The sequence below is a fragment of the Dermacentor albipictus genome, chromosome 5 (genome assembly GCF_038994185.2).
Source record: "Dermacentor albipictus isolate Rhodes 1998 colony chromosome 5, USDA_Dalb.pri_finalv2, whole genome shotgun sequence".
NCBI classification, from domain to species: Eukaryota; Metazoa; Arthropoda; class Arachnida; order Ixodida; family Ixodidae; genus Dermacentor; species Dermacentor albipictus.
This window is the reverse complement of record NC_091825.1, coordinates 131,977,687-131,997,379: the sequence shown is the minus strand read 5'-3', so window position 1 is coordinate 131,997,379 and position 19,693 is coordinate 131,977,687. Positions and strand designations below refer to the sequence as shown.

The 19,693-nt window shown below is 47.3% G+C and overlaps 1 protein-coding gene across 3 annotated transcripts in view; it reads right to left on the bottom strand.

The window, feature by feature from the left end:
* The window catches only part of LOC135906397 (glutamate receptor ionotropic, kainate 2-like), a 331,052-nt gene that overhangs the window by 69,327 nt on the left and 242,032 nt on the right, over positions 1-19,693 (bottom strand). For all 3 annotated transcript variants that reach the window (XM_065437778.1, XM_065437779.1, XM_065437780.1), the window contains one exon: positions 1,092-1,343. In XM_065437778.1, coding sequence (XP_065293850.1) covers positions 1,092-1,343 — 252 coding nt within the window. The remainder of the gene's footprint in view (positions 1-1,091; positions 1,344-19,693) is intronic.

The window sequence follows — 19,693 nt, the reverse complement described above, 5'->3', positions numbered from 1 at the left end:
AGGTGGAGCTTGTGCAGGCACACAGTTTTATCGAACAAGGGGGTACATCGACACACGCAGCAATCAACAGCCAAATGCGATCCTGATTCATTTCTAACGTTGCGTGAATGCTCCTGAATTCCGATGTTCACACACCGACTAGTCTGTCCTATCGAGCATGAAGAGAATTCGGTACACCACGGGCAGTAGTACAATTAACATACTTTCTTTTATTGGGTCAATAACGGCAAATATAAAGTCTACCTCGACTGTTAAAGTACCATTCCAGAAACCTGGTAGCACTTGTTTCGTGTCAAGAAAATACCTAGTTTAAGGGAAAATCGGATCTTACAGGTCTTCCTACCTTTAGCGCAATTGAAATTTCCCGCCCAAAACTCGAGTGGTGATGTTGCATACGCAATCATCGTCCTTTACTGCCATCGGTGAGTAAAACGGCGCCCTACAGATGGCACTGTGCTTTCTTTCTTTTGCGCGAAACGCATACGCACAGCCATGGAGAAACCGAGCAAGGACAGAGCGCTGGATTCGCCGATGGATTAGTACAGCTCTGTTGGAGATAATATTGATGCCTTAGACATTCTACAGCATTATTCTATCGCTTTTGTTTGACTTAATATTTGCATTTAGTATCCCTATAATAAAGTGGGACTTGCTACCGCAAGTAATAGTTTACGTGATTACACATATCGGATTACACATATTACTCACATATGACACCCAAGACGGGACATCTCATCAGTGCTAACGCTATACTTTGAATCTCGTTCTATACAAAATTGACTGAGTAAGCGCAACCTATGTGGCACTAGATTAAGATCTAAGATCTAAGATTAAGACTAAGGTTATGATCTAAGAGATTAAGGTAAGTGGAACTTATCTGGAACACAATTAGGAGTGTTATACAGTGGCAGTGGCAAGATTCTCCACTGATGCAAGAGTCGTCGATCAAGAACTTTGATTCCGCGAATTCTTCTTCGTAAGCAGAACATTTTCTTTTGCAAATATGTTCCTCTTAATGAAACTTATGTGAAACGAGATTAAGAGTGCACGTAAAAAAAACGCACACGACGAACGAAAGCGGACGCCCATACCTTCGTGGTCCTCGTAGACGAGGGCGAACCTGTTCCAGCCCCATGTCTTGATGAGGTCTACGTACGCCTTGGCCAGCACCGCGGGCTTGGGGAAAAGGTTGATGGAGAGGTCGTCCCGCTGCAGCTGGAAGTCCCAGCGCATCTCGATGTGGGGCACGTCCAGCGCGTCGCAGATGGACTGCACGTGCATGCTGGTCACGTCCGACGACGGCCCGAAGATGCCCGCGATGCCCGTGCCCAGCAAGCTGCACACTGCGAGTGGATGCGGAAGAGAGAGCGAGGATTAGAGCACGGAGCTATACCTACGGTGGGATGCCGTTCGCCACATGGAGCTACCTATTAGGCACATCCGCTCCGCCCGCCTCCCCCGACAAGGCACCAAAAGGGACCTCAGCTATATACATTGAACGTTATTTGGGCAAGCAGGTACCACGTGCTCGTACCTGTTATAATTGACACCGTGGACAAACAGAGAGACAGAGAGAAAGCAAGGAGGGAGAGGAAAACCAGGGAGGTCAACCATACGACCGTCCAGTTTGCTACCCTACACTGGGGGTAGGGGAAAGGAGCGAATAGAAATAGAAAAAGCAGAGAGAGCGTGAGCAATGAGTACACACAGGTGGCTCCATAGGAACACTCGAAACGGTCACTCTGGACGTTGCACGAATCGATTTTTGTGCAGCGAAGCATATGGCCCCAGTTCGAGTATCTTCGACTCGTAGAACATTTTTTCAAGCGAGTCCGTCCACGGCGCCTCTTTATTTAGACTGGACTTGGGACGTCATGGACCAAGTTTTTGATAAATGTAGCTCATGTTGAGTTTCTGCTGGGGCATAACGGTGTGCAACACTGGAAAAGATAGTTTTGTTCATTACGGATATCTCTTTGATCCTCAAGTGTTCCGGTGTCCTTAAATAGCAGTCTTTGTGCAGCGTTTCCATTTGGGCCGTTTGGTTATTCACTGTAAAGGGGTACAGCGCAGAAATCTAACGAAAACGAAAAAAGGCGCCACTGTGGGTGTCTTCCTTGCGCCTATTTTCGTATGATTTGTGCGCTGTTCCCGAGTACTTCAGCTAGCGGTTACAACTGATAGCAAGTAGCCTTTATTTAGATAACATCTAAAGGCTGCGTTGCGTTTGCACGGCGAATCAAGTTTCAAACTGCGGACATTCTTGGCCCTTAAAGAAACACTGCCTGCACATTGTGAGCAATAAAACCATTTCCAACACTTTTGAGATTTGGTAACCAGATTCACTGTGAGTACGTAGGTGTCTGTGGGTCTATGTAGCGTGCTTTTTTTCTGTTTGTGTGATGACTGTGCAAATTATATTACTCATACAACAAATGTAGTAGCGTGACAGGTTATCATCCAGGGAAACATGTCAAGCTTTCTACTAAAAATAGCATCTCTCTTGGCCACAAATCAATGCTCTTGTTGCGTAAATGGGTTCCTACTTTTTGCCTGTGTCGTGTTGTATTGGATATAACTCTGGAGCCTGACCAGCTTGTTAAACTTTCAGTGTTGACGACATTTGTTAAAGGACTCAAACAGCGCAATGAATGGAATAGTTATACCATTCGTTAGGAGTTTTCTTTACCTGACGTGCTTTTTTTATTAAAAGGCTTTAATGCGTTGAAGTATAATTAAATCGAAATACAATGCGAGAAGTATTTGGTTGAACGTGTCGCTGGCCGTTACTTTCAATGTTCCCCGTTTGTTTTCCTATTCGTTCGGCGTAACCTTAATGATGCGCATGGTTGTCTAAAATTTAGGAGTTGAAAAGCCAGCAAGAAAGGCACTGAACGACCATTTGCATGTATACAACTGTGCTTTCACGACAGCCCACTGTACACAAAAGCCGTTACAAAGGCCGTCATAGAAATGTTACTGTGTTTCTATTGAATTTACGCTGTCTCTAAAACGTTTTCTTTAGAGATAAAATTGATAGGCATGACTTATTTCTCCAATGGCGCACCTTGAATATATATATATATATATATATATATATATATATATATATATATATATATTATATTAGGTAAAAAGGAATTCTTGAGCTACCTTTCAAACGTAAAGAACTTGAGCATCGCACGCGTAATGCGATGACGTGGGGTCGTTGCCCCCACCTGCGGCAAGTTGTTTCTTCATCCACTTTCATTGCCATTAATTTATCATTTCTTTAATTCAATTAATGAGTACAAGTAATTTTTCGCTGTGTTTTCCTCGTTGTCTTTGTCTGTGGGCTTCTCATTATATATATATGCTGCAATAGGTGCCGTCAATTTCTCCCATTACCCTACAGAACACAACTCCCCTCCTCCTCCTTATTCTTTAATATACACGATCATATTTCCTTCCTTGTACAGCCTACGCTATAACAAAAGAAATACACGAGCGGTCTCAATGATATCGCACTCTATAATTATTCAGCACAAATCTTAACTGCCTTAAAACGTGACAGCGCATGGGTATGTCCCGCGTTCCCGGCCTTAGCTCAACCGTCTTCTATAAGCAATCACAGGCGATGAAGCTTGCAACAAATTGACACGTTTCTCGTCTGCGTTCGAACTGAACCCACACAAAAAAAGGATCTTAGCTTCCAGGATTGTTAGTTTGTATGACAGCTGCCTCATTCGGGTGCCAGCTAGTTGTCAAGGAACGTGGCATTAGGAAGAGATTTCAGAGCGGTGCTTCCGCTGTTCTTCCTTCATGACAACCGGCCAGTCAGGATTTCGTTCCGACAAGGAGCGCAAAGGGGCGTGCTTCCTCCTGTGCCCAACAGAGGAAGCTACGGATGTATAAGACAGATGTTTTCTTTGTACTCCGCTTCATACTTAGAAGGCAACGATGTGTACGCCATACGGAAGTATAGGGCGGTCGTATATAAAACTTTTGATCAGAGCCCCTCGTAGGGCGGATGTGTTTTTGATTTGCGGACGCTTTCTACAGAATAACGACTGCACGGATTGCAACAACAACTTGCGGACGCAAGGTTGTGTCGAATGCACGACTGTCTGCGCACCCGCGTGCTTCCAGGATGCGCCGCGCTGTGTTGTGGTTGCTAGTGTTCCTGTATATGCTCCCGCAGGAACACTAGTGGTTGCCAGCGCGAGCGACGCAGTGTGGCCGCTCGGCGCATAATAGCGTTACCCGGCTCGTTCGGTTGTAAACAGGTTCAGATCAGCAACGCCCGCCGTGTAATAATGACGTCATACTTTGTGACATAAAAGTATGAGACCCAATGTTACATCAAGTTGCATGACGCACATATCTGTCTTCTTTCATTATGTTAGTTGAAGCAATAACTTTTGGCCGCGAATGCGAGCAGTGAGAAAAGGCCCTCTAATCTTCACAGCGTCATCTGGTGGATATGAAACAAAATACAGGTTTTAATAAAGAAAAGCTTCTTCTGGCACATGCTTGGGTCAGCTTATTCGAATTATGATATGGTGAGATAAAAATGGATTATATTCCGAAAGAAGGTCATGCGTGGATTAGGATGAATATCCCAGCTTCAAAGAATCGAACGTAAAAAAAGAAAATGCCAGCGGGATTGTTGTTAAGGCATTCTTCTCAGGAGGAGGAGGAGTAGGCTTTAATGGAGAGAAAGGAGGAGAGGTCGGCCTGGAGAGCGTGTCTCTAGCCTGCTACTCCTCACTGGGGAATGGAGAAGTGGGAAATACAGGGAAAGGTAGGTGGCGGATGATTATGATATGGTACAATGAGATACTATATACACGTTGTCCAATATGCGGATGCGCACTGGAGACGCAATACACTAAGATTAATCTTGTCCATACAAAAAGTAATCTTGCCACAAAAAGTTTTTGCGCAAACACATTTCGCACTGACTACACGTCTCACAGCTTCTAGAGGCGATCGTCTAAACCAGTCTCACTTAAAAAGTTCACAACTGCTTTTATGGCACGTTGGGCACAGTCAACACTCCTCCACGCGCATTCTTCTCAGTCCTGTCCTGTTGATTCGGAGCCGCAGGTTGTACACCGCTGCACGCAAATATTGAGCCCTTCGTTTGCTGTGTGCTCAGCAATTAGACGTCAAGTGCGGCCGGTTCTACGCATCTCAAGTGGCTTCAGCGCCACTCGACAGCAAAACTAAAAAAAAAAGCCATCCGAGTGCGTGCTGAAAGAGGATGATGTCGGGAATAAAAACAAATACAAAAAAGAAAACGAAAAAGAAAAGCACGGTGGTCCCTGCCCTCACGACTCTTGTGTACACAAAGTGGGGGCGGGAGAGCAAGCGAGCACGCTGACGTTTTGAAGTTTAACGCAATTACAGGTCGCTGCATGATGGTCGATGGCTTAACAAGAGAGCGTCGAAAGGAAGGAAAAGGCGCTCGCTCCACGTACGGCTTTAACAGGTTCCGCGCAACAGGTTTAATTAGGGTTACCGGAACCGTCTAAGCCATTTCAAAAAGGGGGTGGCGCCGCGAGCAAACAAATAGAAAGAAAGAAAGAAAGAAAGAAAGAAAGAAAGAAAGAAAGAAAGGAAAGAAAGGAAGAAAAGAAACGTGCGTGCCTGAATTAAGAAACAACGGTGAAAGCCGAACGTAGTTTGAAGCGTGACCACAAGAGTGGTAATTACCGGCTGAACCCCCTTCACGGCTGTTATGAAAACACCGCCAAACAACCCGGTCGTCGGTCGACGCACAATGTCTTTCTTCAACAGGTGTCCCTGGCGGTTTTGCTTATATTGGCGTTATGGCGATTAATTGGTTTTACGGGCGAGGGAGTGATCAAAATAAAGAGATATATAGTTATATAGCGATAGTGAAGTTCATTTCTCGCATCCCGTTAACGTGCGTATTTAAGTATAGGTAGTAAATTTGAAATCGTGACAATGTATACACAAAGGCGTTGCCAACCTTCACGACAAAGGAAGGCAGGGAGAAGAGTCGGAAAAACGTGGAGGTCAGCCAATCATATAGCTAAAATATAACAACGTGTTCTCGATTTTTTCCGTAGAAACGCTGATACCACCGGAAGTGTTATTAGCTAGTGTCGTCAGCTAACATGGAGGGACCACTGCATTTAAAACGAAATAAAACACTCGTCTAAGGTATCATGCACGTGGTTCTCTGTCAGAACAAAGGGGCATTAATGTTTATTCAGTTTGAATGAACTTCGTTTCATTTATTTTAGCCATAAAGCCCCGAAGGCATTATATAAGGCGGCCGGCATAGAATGTAATATATGTGAAATGACATGAAATTTATATACAATGAAACATATACACAGAAAGTTTTGGCCAGTGCAGGAGATAGGTCGTGAAAATTGGTCGGTTCCATGATAGAACGAGAGTCACAAAAGTCAGGCACGGTAGTAGCTGTCGTTCTAAACTGACTGATGACCTGCGCGGGAAGTGTCACGCTGAGAAAGAGGGTCTTGCAGTCTTGCTATTCGAGCTGTTGTATCGTCTCTGGAAGCAGTCCCACGCTGCCTTGTCACAGCTGCTCCAGAAAATATGATGCTTCCAGCGTTGATGCGCAAGAGGACCGAAACACAAAGCATGGTCTCGAAAAAAAGAAAAATTAATGAAACAAGCGCCCTAGGCAATCTACTGACTTCTTTTCACACTGTGCCTTAGTCCGTCACAACTATTGTCGTTAGCATCGTGAATTCATGTCCACTCCAGGACGTATGATCCTTCCTCACATTTCCGATTACCTCTGTGTTTCATCAGCAGAACCGTTCAGTGCTGGTGTAGCTTGCTGTCCTCGTTCGGTGTAATAAGCTGTCATCATCGTGTGCACTTTATTTTATGTGGCCCCTATGCTACTGCTCTAAAGGACTACCAGATATCTGTTCCACGCATCACGTGACCTGTCCAATTAAACTTTCTTTTCCCCACGTAACCTCAACTAGAATGTCATTCCGCCATCCTGTCTCTATTCGGTGCTGGTGTACCTCGTGCTTGGTTTTACAGGCCTCCTGAAAACTACAGTGAACACTGCATGTCTAAATTTCTTTTTCTCTCCTACCTTCTCATATACCCAGCGTGTCCACCCTACCGTCACCGCGGTCCAGAAAATGAAGCTACGGCATAGCAGTGTCAGCCTATATATCTTAGATGCAGCTGCTTCACGCCAATTCCCATTATTATACAAATTTAATAAGTGTAACGACAGAAGGCTGTGCCGTTTTTGAGTGCAAGTTCAAGTGATTCTGCCGAATTTGTTGTCTCTGCAGAAGGGTTGAAAGCTGGGCCAGTTGGTACATACTTGAACGAAAAAAACAGTCAAAAACACAAAGGACAAGAGGAGAGGTTCACACCACAACGACTGGTGGTCCTCTTGTCCTTTGTGTTTTTGACTAGTTTTTTCGTTCAAGTTTGTTGTCTCGTTGCATGTCGCCGCTCTGATAGAAAGCCTCATGTGCTGGCTTTAAATTAGCTGAAAACGTCGCAAGGCTTGCTATTAAAAACTTTTTACGTGACGTAAAACAAGACGTCATCCCTCGTCATATCTGACCTCTAAGAAAACACCTCTAGAAATATAACCCCTCTTTTAAGGGATAAAAATACTTATCTCAAGGCGGATGGTCGTGTGTGCATGGCGAGGTTTTTTAAACTATAGTAGGCTTCACTATGCCGATCGTGGTTAGCACTCCAGCGACCAGCCGTCTTTTTCAGACATTCCAATCTGTCCAACTTTTCGCCTCACGTTCTAATGCCTGCCTGATGAAGCCCCACATAGAAGGCAAACTCCGAGCGCCGCTGACTTACACTCGCATCAGAAATAAGCAAACTTATGATAACCGCCAGAAGCTCGCCATTCTCAAACTTCCATTGAAATTCCGAGTGCGCTGTCAAGTATTTTATTATTAATATTTTTCTCAAAGAAATCGCGCAGGAAGTGAAGGAGGCTCCTTCACGGGTATCGAGAGAGCACAGAAAGTGGGAGCGAAAGACCGAGAGAACAGTGCTCCATTTCCTCACGCGAATAGAGACGCACGAAAAGCCCCAAGTTTACCGAAGCGGCAGCGGCGGCGACAGCGAATACGGGACCAAGATAATTCGCGGCGGAAAAAAAAAAAAAAGAAAGGAAATGTGGCCATGGAGGCACACTGTCCCCTCTTCGCTCTCTCTCTCTCTCTCTCTCTCTCTCTCTCTCTCTCTCTATTTCTTGAGCGAGGCAAATCAGCGCACGTGGCCCGCTGAAAGGCTAAGCGAAAGTAGCAGATATCTGCGAAGCCCGTCGGGCCGCTGAACAAACTGCACCCCGTTGCGTTGCTTCTGTGGAGGTGCAACAGGTGGCGCCTGTTTCGCCAGCCAGAGTACTTATCGATCGCGGTCGCTTGCTGCTGCCGGTGTTGAAATTGAGTCTGGTCACTGAAAAGAAACGTTGAGTGGGAGGAACATCCGGATCGCGCATAAGCGCGAACGGACCACTACATTCGAAAGAAGGAGGCAATTTGCAGACCTGTCGACATCCAGTGCGTATCTGAGACGCCAGAAAACATGACCCGCATTAATTAATTAATGCGGGTCAGCATTAATTAACGAACTTAATATTCTTGACAAATACGATCACCGTGTTTCTGTGTTCTCTGACCGGATCTCTGTGTTTGCTAAGCCTGTTAAGGTTTGTTGTGTTTGCTTCATTCTGTACACCTGTGCCGGCATGAGTGGCCGTTCATGATCTCCCCGTGCAACCTACCACGTGCTCACAATGTTCGCTCTCTTCTTTTTTTTTTCCTCTTTATATTTCATCTTTCTATCATCCCTGTTCCTTACCCTCTCTGTAAGGTAGCAAACCATACGCTCACCTGGTTTATGTCCCTGCATTACGCCTTCTTGCTTTCTATCTCTCGCTCCTTCTCTCTCTCCCCTTAGTCTTGCTGTCTTCGGTAGGTACGAGGCCCGAAGCTGTCATGTATTCTTCAGCAGGCTGTCTAAAATCTTCTCTCTCATCTTTATGCTACCAGACGTAGATTTACTTCTGGAGAGTGCTACCCAAGCATTCCACGCTGTTTTTCGCTCTGCTGAGTTCGCCAGTGTCTAGTACATCAAAGCGCAACTACACCCACATTGTTATAATCGTCAATTCGTGAAGGGCATATTTTCTTGTTTCTAGCTTGGCCGAAAGTAGTACATTCGCACCCCTTGCGTTAGCACATTTCCCCTGCCAAATTTATATAAAGTGCCTCTTGTTCTCCTGCGTACATTCCTTGTAAATTAATGTACATGTGTTTGCATATTCTGGCGGTTTCCGAACTGCGACACGAAGTGTTTCTCGATGAAAACGCCCCTCTGACTTCTTTCCTTTTTTTTTCGCTAATTCCTCGGTCACCGGCTCTCAGACGTCGACGATGCATCGCACAGCTGCCAACACTACATCGAACAAACGAAGAAAAATAATTCGCACTGGCTAAAAGGACGCCATCCCTGAATTTCAGCTTTAAAGTTATGGAGAAATACCCGTTTATAGCAAAGACTGTCTTGCTTATTATTATTTTCTTTTTGTTTCTGAAAGCCGTATGTCGCTATAGGCGAACTAAGAGGAGTTTGTTTGCGGCAGGCGACGTTCGAAGTTATCTTTTGCGCTTTACTCGCAGCACCCATGTGCACGAGCAGCGTAGTCGAGTTACCAGCGAGTGGTGTGGATGTTCGTCGGGGTTTAAAAAGAAAACGAATGGAAAAATAAAGATGAGGAACAGAAACGGAGACGCGGTAAGCCTAGATGCCAGTTTCTGCCTGTAAGGACAATAGCACCGCACGAGGACTATCGACAACCTCCGAACGACCAAGCCTCCCGCTCACAGAGCCTAGAACTCTATTTGCAGAAGCGAGAAAGAAAGTGTTCAACCATTTACGTTCGTGTTCCGCCGTGAGAGCAATGGCTTTTCTGAGATAATGCACCTTGTACACGCGTGGGCATTTCAAACGCTGTTCCGGAAAAAGCAACGCTCCTTTATTGCTCGCAGTTGAAAAGCTATCACGCAGTTCACTTTTCGTGTTGTTGTTTTTGTTTTGCTTTGTTTTGTTTTGCTTTTCTTCGATTTCGAACAACGGCTCTCTTACTGCACCAGGTCAGTTCTGTGCAAAGCGCGACGCGCGGGAACCGATCCCCCCCCCCCCTTTCGGTAACGAAGATTCTCGGACCACGGCCGTACGCGTCGTTGGCGCAAAAAGCAACGCGAACATTGGAGAGATTTAGGTTAGGGGACGCAAGTGGTTGGCGTGCGGACGAGCGAGGGGCGACGGTACTGCGCATGCGTAGACCCGGATGTAGTCGTCTGCGCATGCGCAGTAGAGTGGCCCCTAGTTCTTGCGCACGCAAGCGGCTTGCGTCCCCTAATCTAAAGCTCTCTATTACGTTAAGTCGACAAGTCTCCGCTACAGCTTTTAAGGGGTATGCAAAGGCGCCATTAAGGCCACCATATTGATGTACAGCCAACATGGTGAAAACCCACACGTATTATTTCGATTCGCATACCTATAGCAGCACAGGGGAACCTTTAAATGAGACCGCAATACGGCTGTGCGCGCAATTATTTCACTTTCTCCCCCCCCTCCTTTCTCCCTCTTTTCGTTTCTATGATATCACGCGTAGATTGTGTTGCTTTTTTACGCTGATTATTTTTCATCAGATTCGCCCTGGTATCTATTTCTCGGTCGGCGCCAGACGCGCACACGGCATTCGGAAAATCGTTCAATGTTGTCGTCCATTTTGTACCGAAAGAGTCTTGTCTTATCAGGTTGCGCGCGCGACGCGAATGTACGTTTTTGAATGTGAGTGAACACGAGTGATTCTGGAGTGTCCTGCGGTAGGTAATGATAACTCGAGAAGTCTCGGTGAAACGAATGGTTATAGGACGCCCAACGAATAAACTCTCCACGCGCAGTGCCCGAGAAACGCGGATCCCGAGCCGCTATGAACGGCAACTCGTAGGAAAACGGAGTGTACGTCTTCATTCCCCTTGCAATGTAACCAAAGCCAACGGAATCTCGGGCAGCAAAGGCTGGTTAAACTGATTGAGCGTGTGTATACAGTTATAGTTACACTATATACACAGTTGCAGCCCATCCCTATTGCGCGCTGCGACGAGCAACCAGCGCCGTCAAGTATACTAGGACGCTCGTCCAGCGTGGCCTGGTTTCTTATTACGTCCTTCTTTTATCGTGTTTTCCTTAGATTCCGCGCCGCTCTGAGGGGCCCCGAAAGGCGCCCGCACCAGCGCGTATACCGGAGGCCGTCAACAACGGGAGGCTTAGCGCTCGCGCCCGGCTGAGCGGGACGATCGCCAATTTGTCCCGGTCAGGTTACTTGAACCGTGCCCTAATCCATCACGGCGACGCAAGGCCGCGCTTTTCTTTCACTACCAGACTTGCCTCGCCTCCTCTTCGTTATCCTGAGAGCTTTCTTTAGTACGCTTTTTTTTCTTGCTGTTGCGGAGAAAGAGGGAGGGATTGCAGTGAGGAGGTGTGGGAGGTACGTCCTCCCTCAGCTCCTCCTCTTCCCCACCCCTTCCCCCACCACCCACGAAGCAATTCGCAATGTGAGCGAAGTATATTCTCTTACCCTTTTTTTTTTACGCCAAGCTGCCAGTCAGTCTAATACTCATCACCTCTCTGATTAATAGCTCCCTCAGGGGGTTAATTACGTTGCCCTTCCGACGCCGTTTCTCCACCTTCTCCCGCGGTTTCGAGCTGCTTGCTGCATTGATGCGCGCCTACTGTGACCAAGAAGCGACGGGCTACAGTTGCGGGGAGATATGCATCGCTACACTTTCGGTTCGCAGGGTTTCGCCGAATGTTGTGTCTGCTGCATAGGAATCACGGATTATCGCAGTCAACAACGTGGCGGCAAACGTCGAAATGTGAGCGCAGTCGGGTCAATGAACTGAAGGCAGCATAACTGCCGCTACATTTCACCCAACCACATAGTTTGTGAATTACGTAGAGATAGACAGAGGGACGGATAAAAAAAAAATGGCCAGGAAAGTAATCAAAAGAAGTAATCCGTTGGCTGCCCTTTGTCACTGAACGGGTATATAGGAAGCATTCGCACGACGTCACTGACGCCATATTTGAATCATATTTACAGCTTCCACAACCTACTTGGGCATAAGCGGATCGAGATAGCGCGCGGCTTTTCACCGTGCTTGCTGTACGACATTACGGCGCCCTCTGTGATAAAAGTGCGCCCTCTTTGCAGAGTGCATACATGTTACAGTAAAATGCAGGACAAGAGAACATTTGTAAATCTTGTGAGGCTAAATGAAAAGAAGGAGAAGAAGCCTAATCGAAACGGAGCCGAACAAGCCATTGTTTTAGGAAGTTGGCAGTTCGAGACTACTTTGCCGCTTGCAGCAACAGTGCGTGCAGCACACTCCCTCTGGGTTCCTTGAGCAGCGAGGCCCCTAATTTATCGTACCTAAGTGACATACGTATATTATTATCGCTAACGGTACGAACACAAAGTAAGATAAACAAATGAATAATCAAGGAAATAAGTAAGTAAAAGAACTTAAATTATGCGGTTTTACGTGCCAAAACCACTTCATGATTATGAGGCACGCCGTGGTGGAGGACTCCGGAAATTTCGACCACCTGGGGTTCTTTAGCGTGCACCTAAATCTAAGTACACGGGTGTTTTCGCATTTCGCCCGCATCGAAATGCGGCCGCCGTGGCCGGGATTCGATCCCGCGACCTCGTGCTCAGCAGCCCAACACCATAGCCGCTGAGCAACCACGGCGGGTGAGTAAGTAAATAGGCAAATAAACAGATAAATAAATAAATAAGGCTACGCAGACGTGCGGTGTATAGTCATTCGTTTTTGTTTATGGGCCTCTGTGCTCGCCTGCTCGACGGCAAACGTGTGTTTTAGCGAATACCAAACACAAAGAAAGCAGATCGCGAGACATTGCAGTCTATCACGATTCGCGCAAAGCCGCAGGGACGAGAAGAAGCAGGAGAGGACGTCACCGAGCGGGTGAGAGCCGACGCGCCACAGACTGAGCCGCAGCGTCTGGTTTCTGCAGCAACTGCATGCTACGACACCGGCTCATCAATGTCGCAAGGCATTCGCGGACACCACGCAGTCCACGCACGTACAACGTGCCGAAAGAGACGACCATGGAGCGGCATACCCTCCCATCCCCCCCTCCCCCCCCACACCCACTTCCTCTCACGGCAGCTTTCGATTACGCCATCAAACGCGCCCCCTGCCGGCACCGGCATGTTTATGACTGCCAGCCTGTAGCTCTGATTAGCCGGATCTTACCCGGCCGCGCATCCGACGGATCCATCGATCGAACCCGGGTCTTTTCATCGCCGTTTGCGACACACGCCGTAATCTCTGTCGAACACCGCTGATTAGACCCGCATGCGCGCAAAAGGAAGGGACGGCGGTGGCGCGGCCATCGAGGGAAGCCGCTATGCTAAGCCTAACTGGCCGTTATTCTTCGGCCTGTACCGCCGAAGTGCGTACACTCGCTGCTTCGCGGCTCTCAAACGAAGTGGGCCACTATTTCTGTCTCCCGAAAGCGCTTCGCGGATTTCGCCCGAATCACCTCTGTCGCAAGGTGCGAGCCGGTTGGCTTGTATACATGTGGCAACGTTTAGCACAAAATCGAATGGGCTGGCGTCCGTCGTTGCGGAGAAGTGGCCCTACAGGAGACACGGAGCTGAGCTGGCACAGACGTGACTGGCGTCGCGTGTTGCGTGCCTCCCTATGGCTGCGGAGCCTCCTTTTGGAATTGGTGGTTTCGCCAATTTGGTGGTTTCGCCAATTTGGCGGTTTCGCCACTGGTGGTTTCGCCACTGGGTGCGTCAATGAGAAGGCGTGAATTGTGCTTTCCCAACATGTACAAACACTGCGATAAGAATTCCTTTATGATGAAGCACTCTAACACACGATTACACAGTTCAAGTTGCTATCGCACTTAGTGTACGCTACTACACAGGGCGTACGTTAGAAGCTCGTGGCACGCGAATATCCTGCGGCGCATTATCCCTTGCATATTGCTCACGCCTTTTCAATTATTGTCGCTCACCGATAATGGGAACTAACGGCATACGAACTGCTCTTCTTTAAACTAACTGCGCTATTATGCCTATGTGACAGATTTGAGTGCTCGACTGTGGCTTGTCTAGCACGTGCCTTGCCTAACTCGTGTCTTCTCTCTCTATCTCTTTGACTTTCCCATTCCTTCTTCGCGTGTGAAGTATCAAACTGGACAAAATATATGTAAGCGTACCTCCCTTTCGCTCCTACCCCACTCTCTCTCTCTTACGCCGGTATAACATCCCTCATCGTGCTCCGCAGGAAAGTAATTTATTTGAGCAAATAAATCAAGATGAAATTTTCTTGGTCCTCTTGCTTCCTACAATTTTTTTTAATTTCTTGACTGTCAGTTCTCTATGCTCTAAAACTCAAGTCTCAATTTTTTTTTTCAGAAGCTTAAGAAACCTGGAAAAAGAGGTTTACATTAAGTAAGTGCATGTATCCGATAGAAAGTTGCAGAAATCAATCCGCCTTCACGTGACCACATTGTGTTATTGCAAAGAATGGCGAACGGGAAAAGTTACGAAACCATTGCACGGCCTTCCCAACGGTTCTACATTGATTCTAAAGATCGGCATCACCAGGACCTCCCAGTAACCTTTCGTGTTTGGGTTCGCTTGAAAATAATTATTGTCTTTTCTTGGCCTCTGCATAGAAAGAAAACCTGGGCAGGTATAATGTAAAGATCATATTTAAATTCTTTGCTTTTTTACATTCGATCGTTAGCTCAAGCAAGGCGAAAAAGAAATCGATACATCCCGTTTTTGCTGTACTGGTCCGTACACAAAATAAATAAATGCATAACGAAAGCACCCACAAAGACCCACGAATGATCCGAAACCGTGCCAAGGGTTTCCTGAAGCCCGAAACATTCTTCATCGCTCTCCTAAATTTTTGAGGCCCCGCCCTCCCCTCAAACTATAGCAGTTAAATCATAACCACAGCCACCAACAACCATACATTTCCGTATGAGTGAGGTGTCATCCACATGAATGAGATACAGATTAGGGCTGCTACTCGTGGTGCACAAGCCACCCTCGGCCCGTGAGCACACAGAAAAAAAGACAGAAGCGCTGAAAATAAAACTAAATGTATGTTTTCACGCAACCAAATCCCCACTACTATCATGCACAGCGCTACCGTCCGACATCAATCACCGAAAAAACTCTCGGGAGGACGACCAGGGGTCCGATATTTGTAAGAATTCGTTTCCTTGGACTCCATTCCTTTATTATCATATGCCGAGCTCGTAGTACTCGACTTGATAATAGCAGTCCAGAGACTAGCGATCCATTTACGAAGAGCAAGAATGATGCAAAATGAAAATAAGAGTAAAAAAATATTTGAATATTTGCCATGAACTGCATTATCATCCGACAAATGCTTCCCTTCGCTTTATTGTCCTGTCATTCTTTAGCACAACGACACACCTCCAAAACAACGGGACCGGTTTCCTTAGTGCGCCCCGCTGCCACCCCGTCGTGGCGTGCTGTCCTTGCATCTACGGCGCCGTCATCGACGAGATCTCTCGCGACCGGCTATTCCCTCACTCGTACAATGAAGACAAATGCATGCACTCTAGTGAACTCAAGTCACACGCCCCACTCCCCACTTGGATCCAGGAGGTCTCGGCAGAGCATGTTGTTCAGCCGCGATTTTTCTCAAAGGACGACGCAAAGTCTCCGTTTCGAGACGACGTCGTCGCGGTGACACTTCCTCTAAAAAGAACGAGAAGAAACAAACAATTAACTCCGAAAACAGCCTCCCTAAATATCCCCTGGAACGGAAAAAACGTGGCCGTGGATCGCAAGCGGCCCGCCACTCGCTTCTTGGCGCGCACGCTAGGGGGCGTGGTCGAGCCGGCGAGTTCCGGCCGCCCGGCTTTCTTTCTTCGGACGCGTGACGGCTGCCGCCAGCGCCATCTCGATGGCCGGGGGTTTCTTCGAATCGCGAAAAGTGCTCGATCAGTGTCACGGCAGCCAGCGCGACGCGCTGGCTGCGACGACGCCGACGCGCCAGATGCGAGGATCGAAAGTTGGGAATGGGGTGGCGGGCCCTCTAGAGGCAAGAAAGAAAGAAAGAGAGAGAGAGAGAGAGAGAGAGAGAACGGCGGTGAAAACTTGCACTCTGGTTGCGCGGATTGCTGCGGGGGAGCAAGAAAAATGGGGAAGAAAGTGCCCGAGCGTCTTGTACCGATCACGTGTGATAAAGGGGAGACCCCGGATGGAAGAGTGGAAGGGATAAGAGCAAAACAAGAGGGAAGGACGGGGAGCCGAAAAAGCCGGATAGGCAAAGAAAGAAGTCTAAGAAAAAGAAAATGGGAGTAAACAATAACGAACGACTCCTAATAAAAGAAAAAGAAGTAAGCGAAGTTAAGAAGGAACTCTTTGTTGGCGCGGATAATAAGTTTGTGGAGTACGAGTTGTTGAGGCAAGTGTCGGGATGTCGGTCGATGCGGAAGACACCATAGAGTTTCGTACAACGTTTACTAGAGGGAACTCTGGCGCAAGTGCCGACGGTAGCTATGATGGCAGCGGTTGTGCCAGCATGGGAATTATGGGAAGTACATGGATTTGCCTAAACTTCGTCATTTCGGCTTCAAACGGCTTTGTGACTTTGTAAACGCGTCATTATCAACGATGCGCTACGTAATAAATAATTCAATAAACATTATTAAAATTGTTCGACGCTGGATTCAAACATAGGACCCCTAGCACAGAAGCCTGACATTGAAACCATTAAGCCACGGCCGCATGCGCGAAACACCCTTATGAATTTGTCGCGGGCATGCCAGTGCCTTGAGGCAGTTGGCGCGTTTCGATTTGGCCACCTCGACAAGTTCAGTTGTTGCAATTAGAAGCGATTGAGCGTGTTCGCAGCGTCTTCTGCACTTGGAAGTGTATAGATTGCTCTGAAATTTACAACAATGAAGGCATACATAGAGTAATATACAAAGCCACAGAACGTCTGAATCCAGAAGCATTAAGATCGGACAAATCCATGTATATCCCGTCATTCCATGGTGGGTCAGCGACTGCAGCGCCAGAGTTTCCTCTGGTATATTGTCGGAAACTGTATTGGAAGACACCAGGGCCGGTACAAGGTAGCGATTCCTTTGACTCGATTCTGTTATTCCTCTGGTATCGTCCACCGCTCACGACCGGCCGATAATTGCGATAATGCACGCTGTGCCCTGCTCAGTTCACTGGCGAAACCCGAGAAGGAATAGAACCCGAGAACCCGAGAAACCCGAGAAGGAATAGAACAGGAGTATAATTGCTGCATTATGATCGGGTCAGGGCTTGTTTCAAAAATTCCGTACATTGATGGCCTGGAAATAGCAAAAGGCAGCCATTTGCACTAGTTGCTATTGGCTGCCTTTATTTTTTACTTTTAACCGAAAAAGATATTAGCCGTCTCGCTTAGCTTTGTGTGCCTTCTTTCCATACGTGTTATTATCGTTGTTTATGAATGAAGCAATGGAAATCACAACTGTTGTTGACTCATTATTGTCGGTGCGCGCATAGCTGTCCATACAAACAAACAGGCATTTCGTGATTCGCTGGCACATTGTCTCTGACCGAATGACTGATGGAAGTTTACCGTCCAAAGCAACGCAGAGGCGCCGATGCCTCAGTGTTGCTGTGGACGTTTCAACACAGATGCCGTAGTACAGTGATCTGGAATGAATTTCACCACTTGGATTTCTTGAACGACCACACAAGGCTCGGCACACGAGCATTCGAGTGTCCCCTTGGAAGTGGGGGCCGTCGAAGCGGGCGAATCAAATGTGCAGTTTCGCGCAGGCCGGCAGGATGCCATACTTTTCATAACCCCAGGGTGCATGGTTTGCTTATCCTGCCACTGCCAGTCCTCTGCTGAGGCCTTCACCTCGGCAGTGGATGCTCTCCGTCTGCTGTGGCCGTGTCCGAAGACAAACGGTCACAGAAGGGAAGGTGCCGAGAGGTGCCGATCAACGGATGGACCAGCCCACGGACGATAAATTATCGACAATAAGTTTTAAAAAATAAATTCTGGGGTTTAACGTGCCAAAATCACGATATGATTGTGGAGTACACCATGAGTCCGCGCTAATTTTGACCACCTGGGGTTCCCTTTATCCTTCCCCTCAGCCCACGCTACACGGGCGTTTTTTGCATTTATCCCCTAGGGAAATGTGGCCTCCGTGGCCGGGATTTGAACCCGCGGTTTCGGGCTTAACAGAGCAACGCCAAAGCCACTACGCACGCTTCGCAACAATAAGTGCTAAAAACAATTTGTGATGCTTATTTACTACGACGGCACACTTAAATATAGTATACCGCAGGACATCGCGTACGGCAAGAAAACATAACATTGCCACTTGCTTAAAGAAAAAAAAATGTGTCATACATGATAGATCTTATTTATTTATAGGGAATTGGCATTTATTACAAGAGACCTCCTAAAAAAGAAGAAAGAGAGAGAGGGAGAAGAAAAGTGGGGACGTAGTTAACTGCGCGCCCGAAATCAGACACGTTGAAAAAAGAATATCGCACTTCCAGGACTGGTAAGAGGCTAGCGACTGGCCAGGAAGGTAATCCCACAATTCGTAAAGTATCGCACAACATAGATAGCTATCTGCTACGTCCCCTCTTCCCCCCCACACGATATCCCTCATACTGTGCCTACTGTGCAGCAAAGCCCGCAGTGTGTCATTGCACCTGGGAGTGTCCACACCCTCTGGGTTACTCCCCCTATTCCTTCACCTTCCCCCCGGGAGACTTCGCTGACCAACTTAGACCCGCAAGAGGAGCGACGGCAGATCCGGCGGGCAGGAGGAGTGGCTCGAGCCAATGGGGCCCTGAACTAAGGTTTACACCGTACGAGGAAATCACCCTACCTAATTGGAAATAATTGTTCTCTCTCTCTCTCTGTCCGCTCATGTCTCAAGCACGACGCATTGTTGCTCCACAATGAAGAACTATACATATATATATATATATATATATATATATATATATATATATATATATATATATATATATATATATATATATGTATACACGTCAGAAGGCAAAGAAGGAAGGGTCTCCACCTGCCTAGGCCGCAGTCGCCTCCCTAATATTTAGTGCTGTCTTTCAGGAAATGCAGGATAAGAAAGAAAAACTCAGAGAGGTACGATAAAATAAATGCGAGAAAAAGACCTATTCGTCATCTATATCAAGTGCCGTTGATTAGAAGCTTGCATAAATACGGGGAATGTTGATTCATACAGCACAAGAGCCGCAGGCCCACAGGATCCACAATTCGGCGTTTAGATTGCCCCCCCCCCCCTCCTTTTTTGTTGTTGTTGTTGTCCAGGTGAGGGCTAACAAAAAAGTTATTTTCTCCGCAGTCTCCATGCAAGGGCGATGGCCAACCACAAATGCAGGTTATGAGCGCGAAATGTCGCGGATACAATCATACCGGCTGCGGATGATGCCCCACTCCGGCGTCTGCAACACCACTCAAGAGATCTGACGGGAGCGACTGCGAAAATCGAGGCGCACTCACGCTTCCATCACCGGCGCTAAGCAAAGCGAACGACG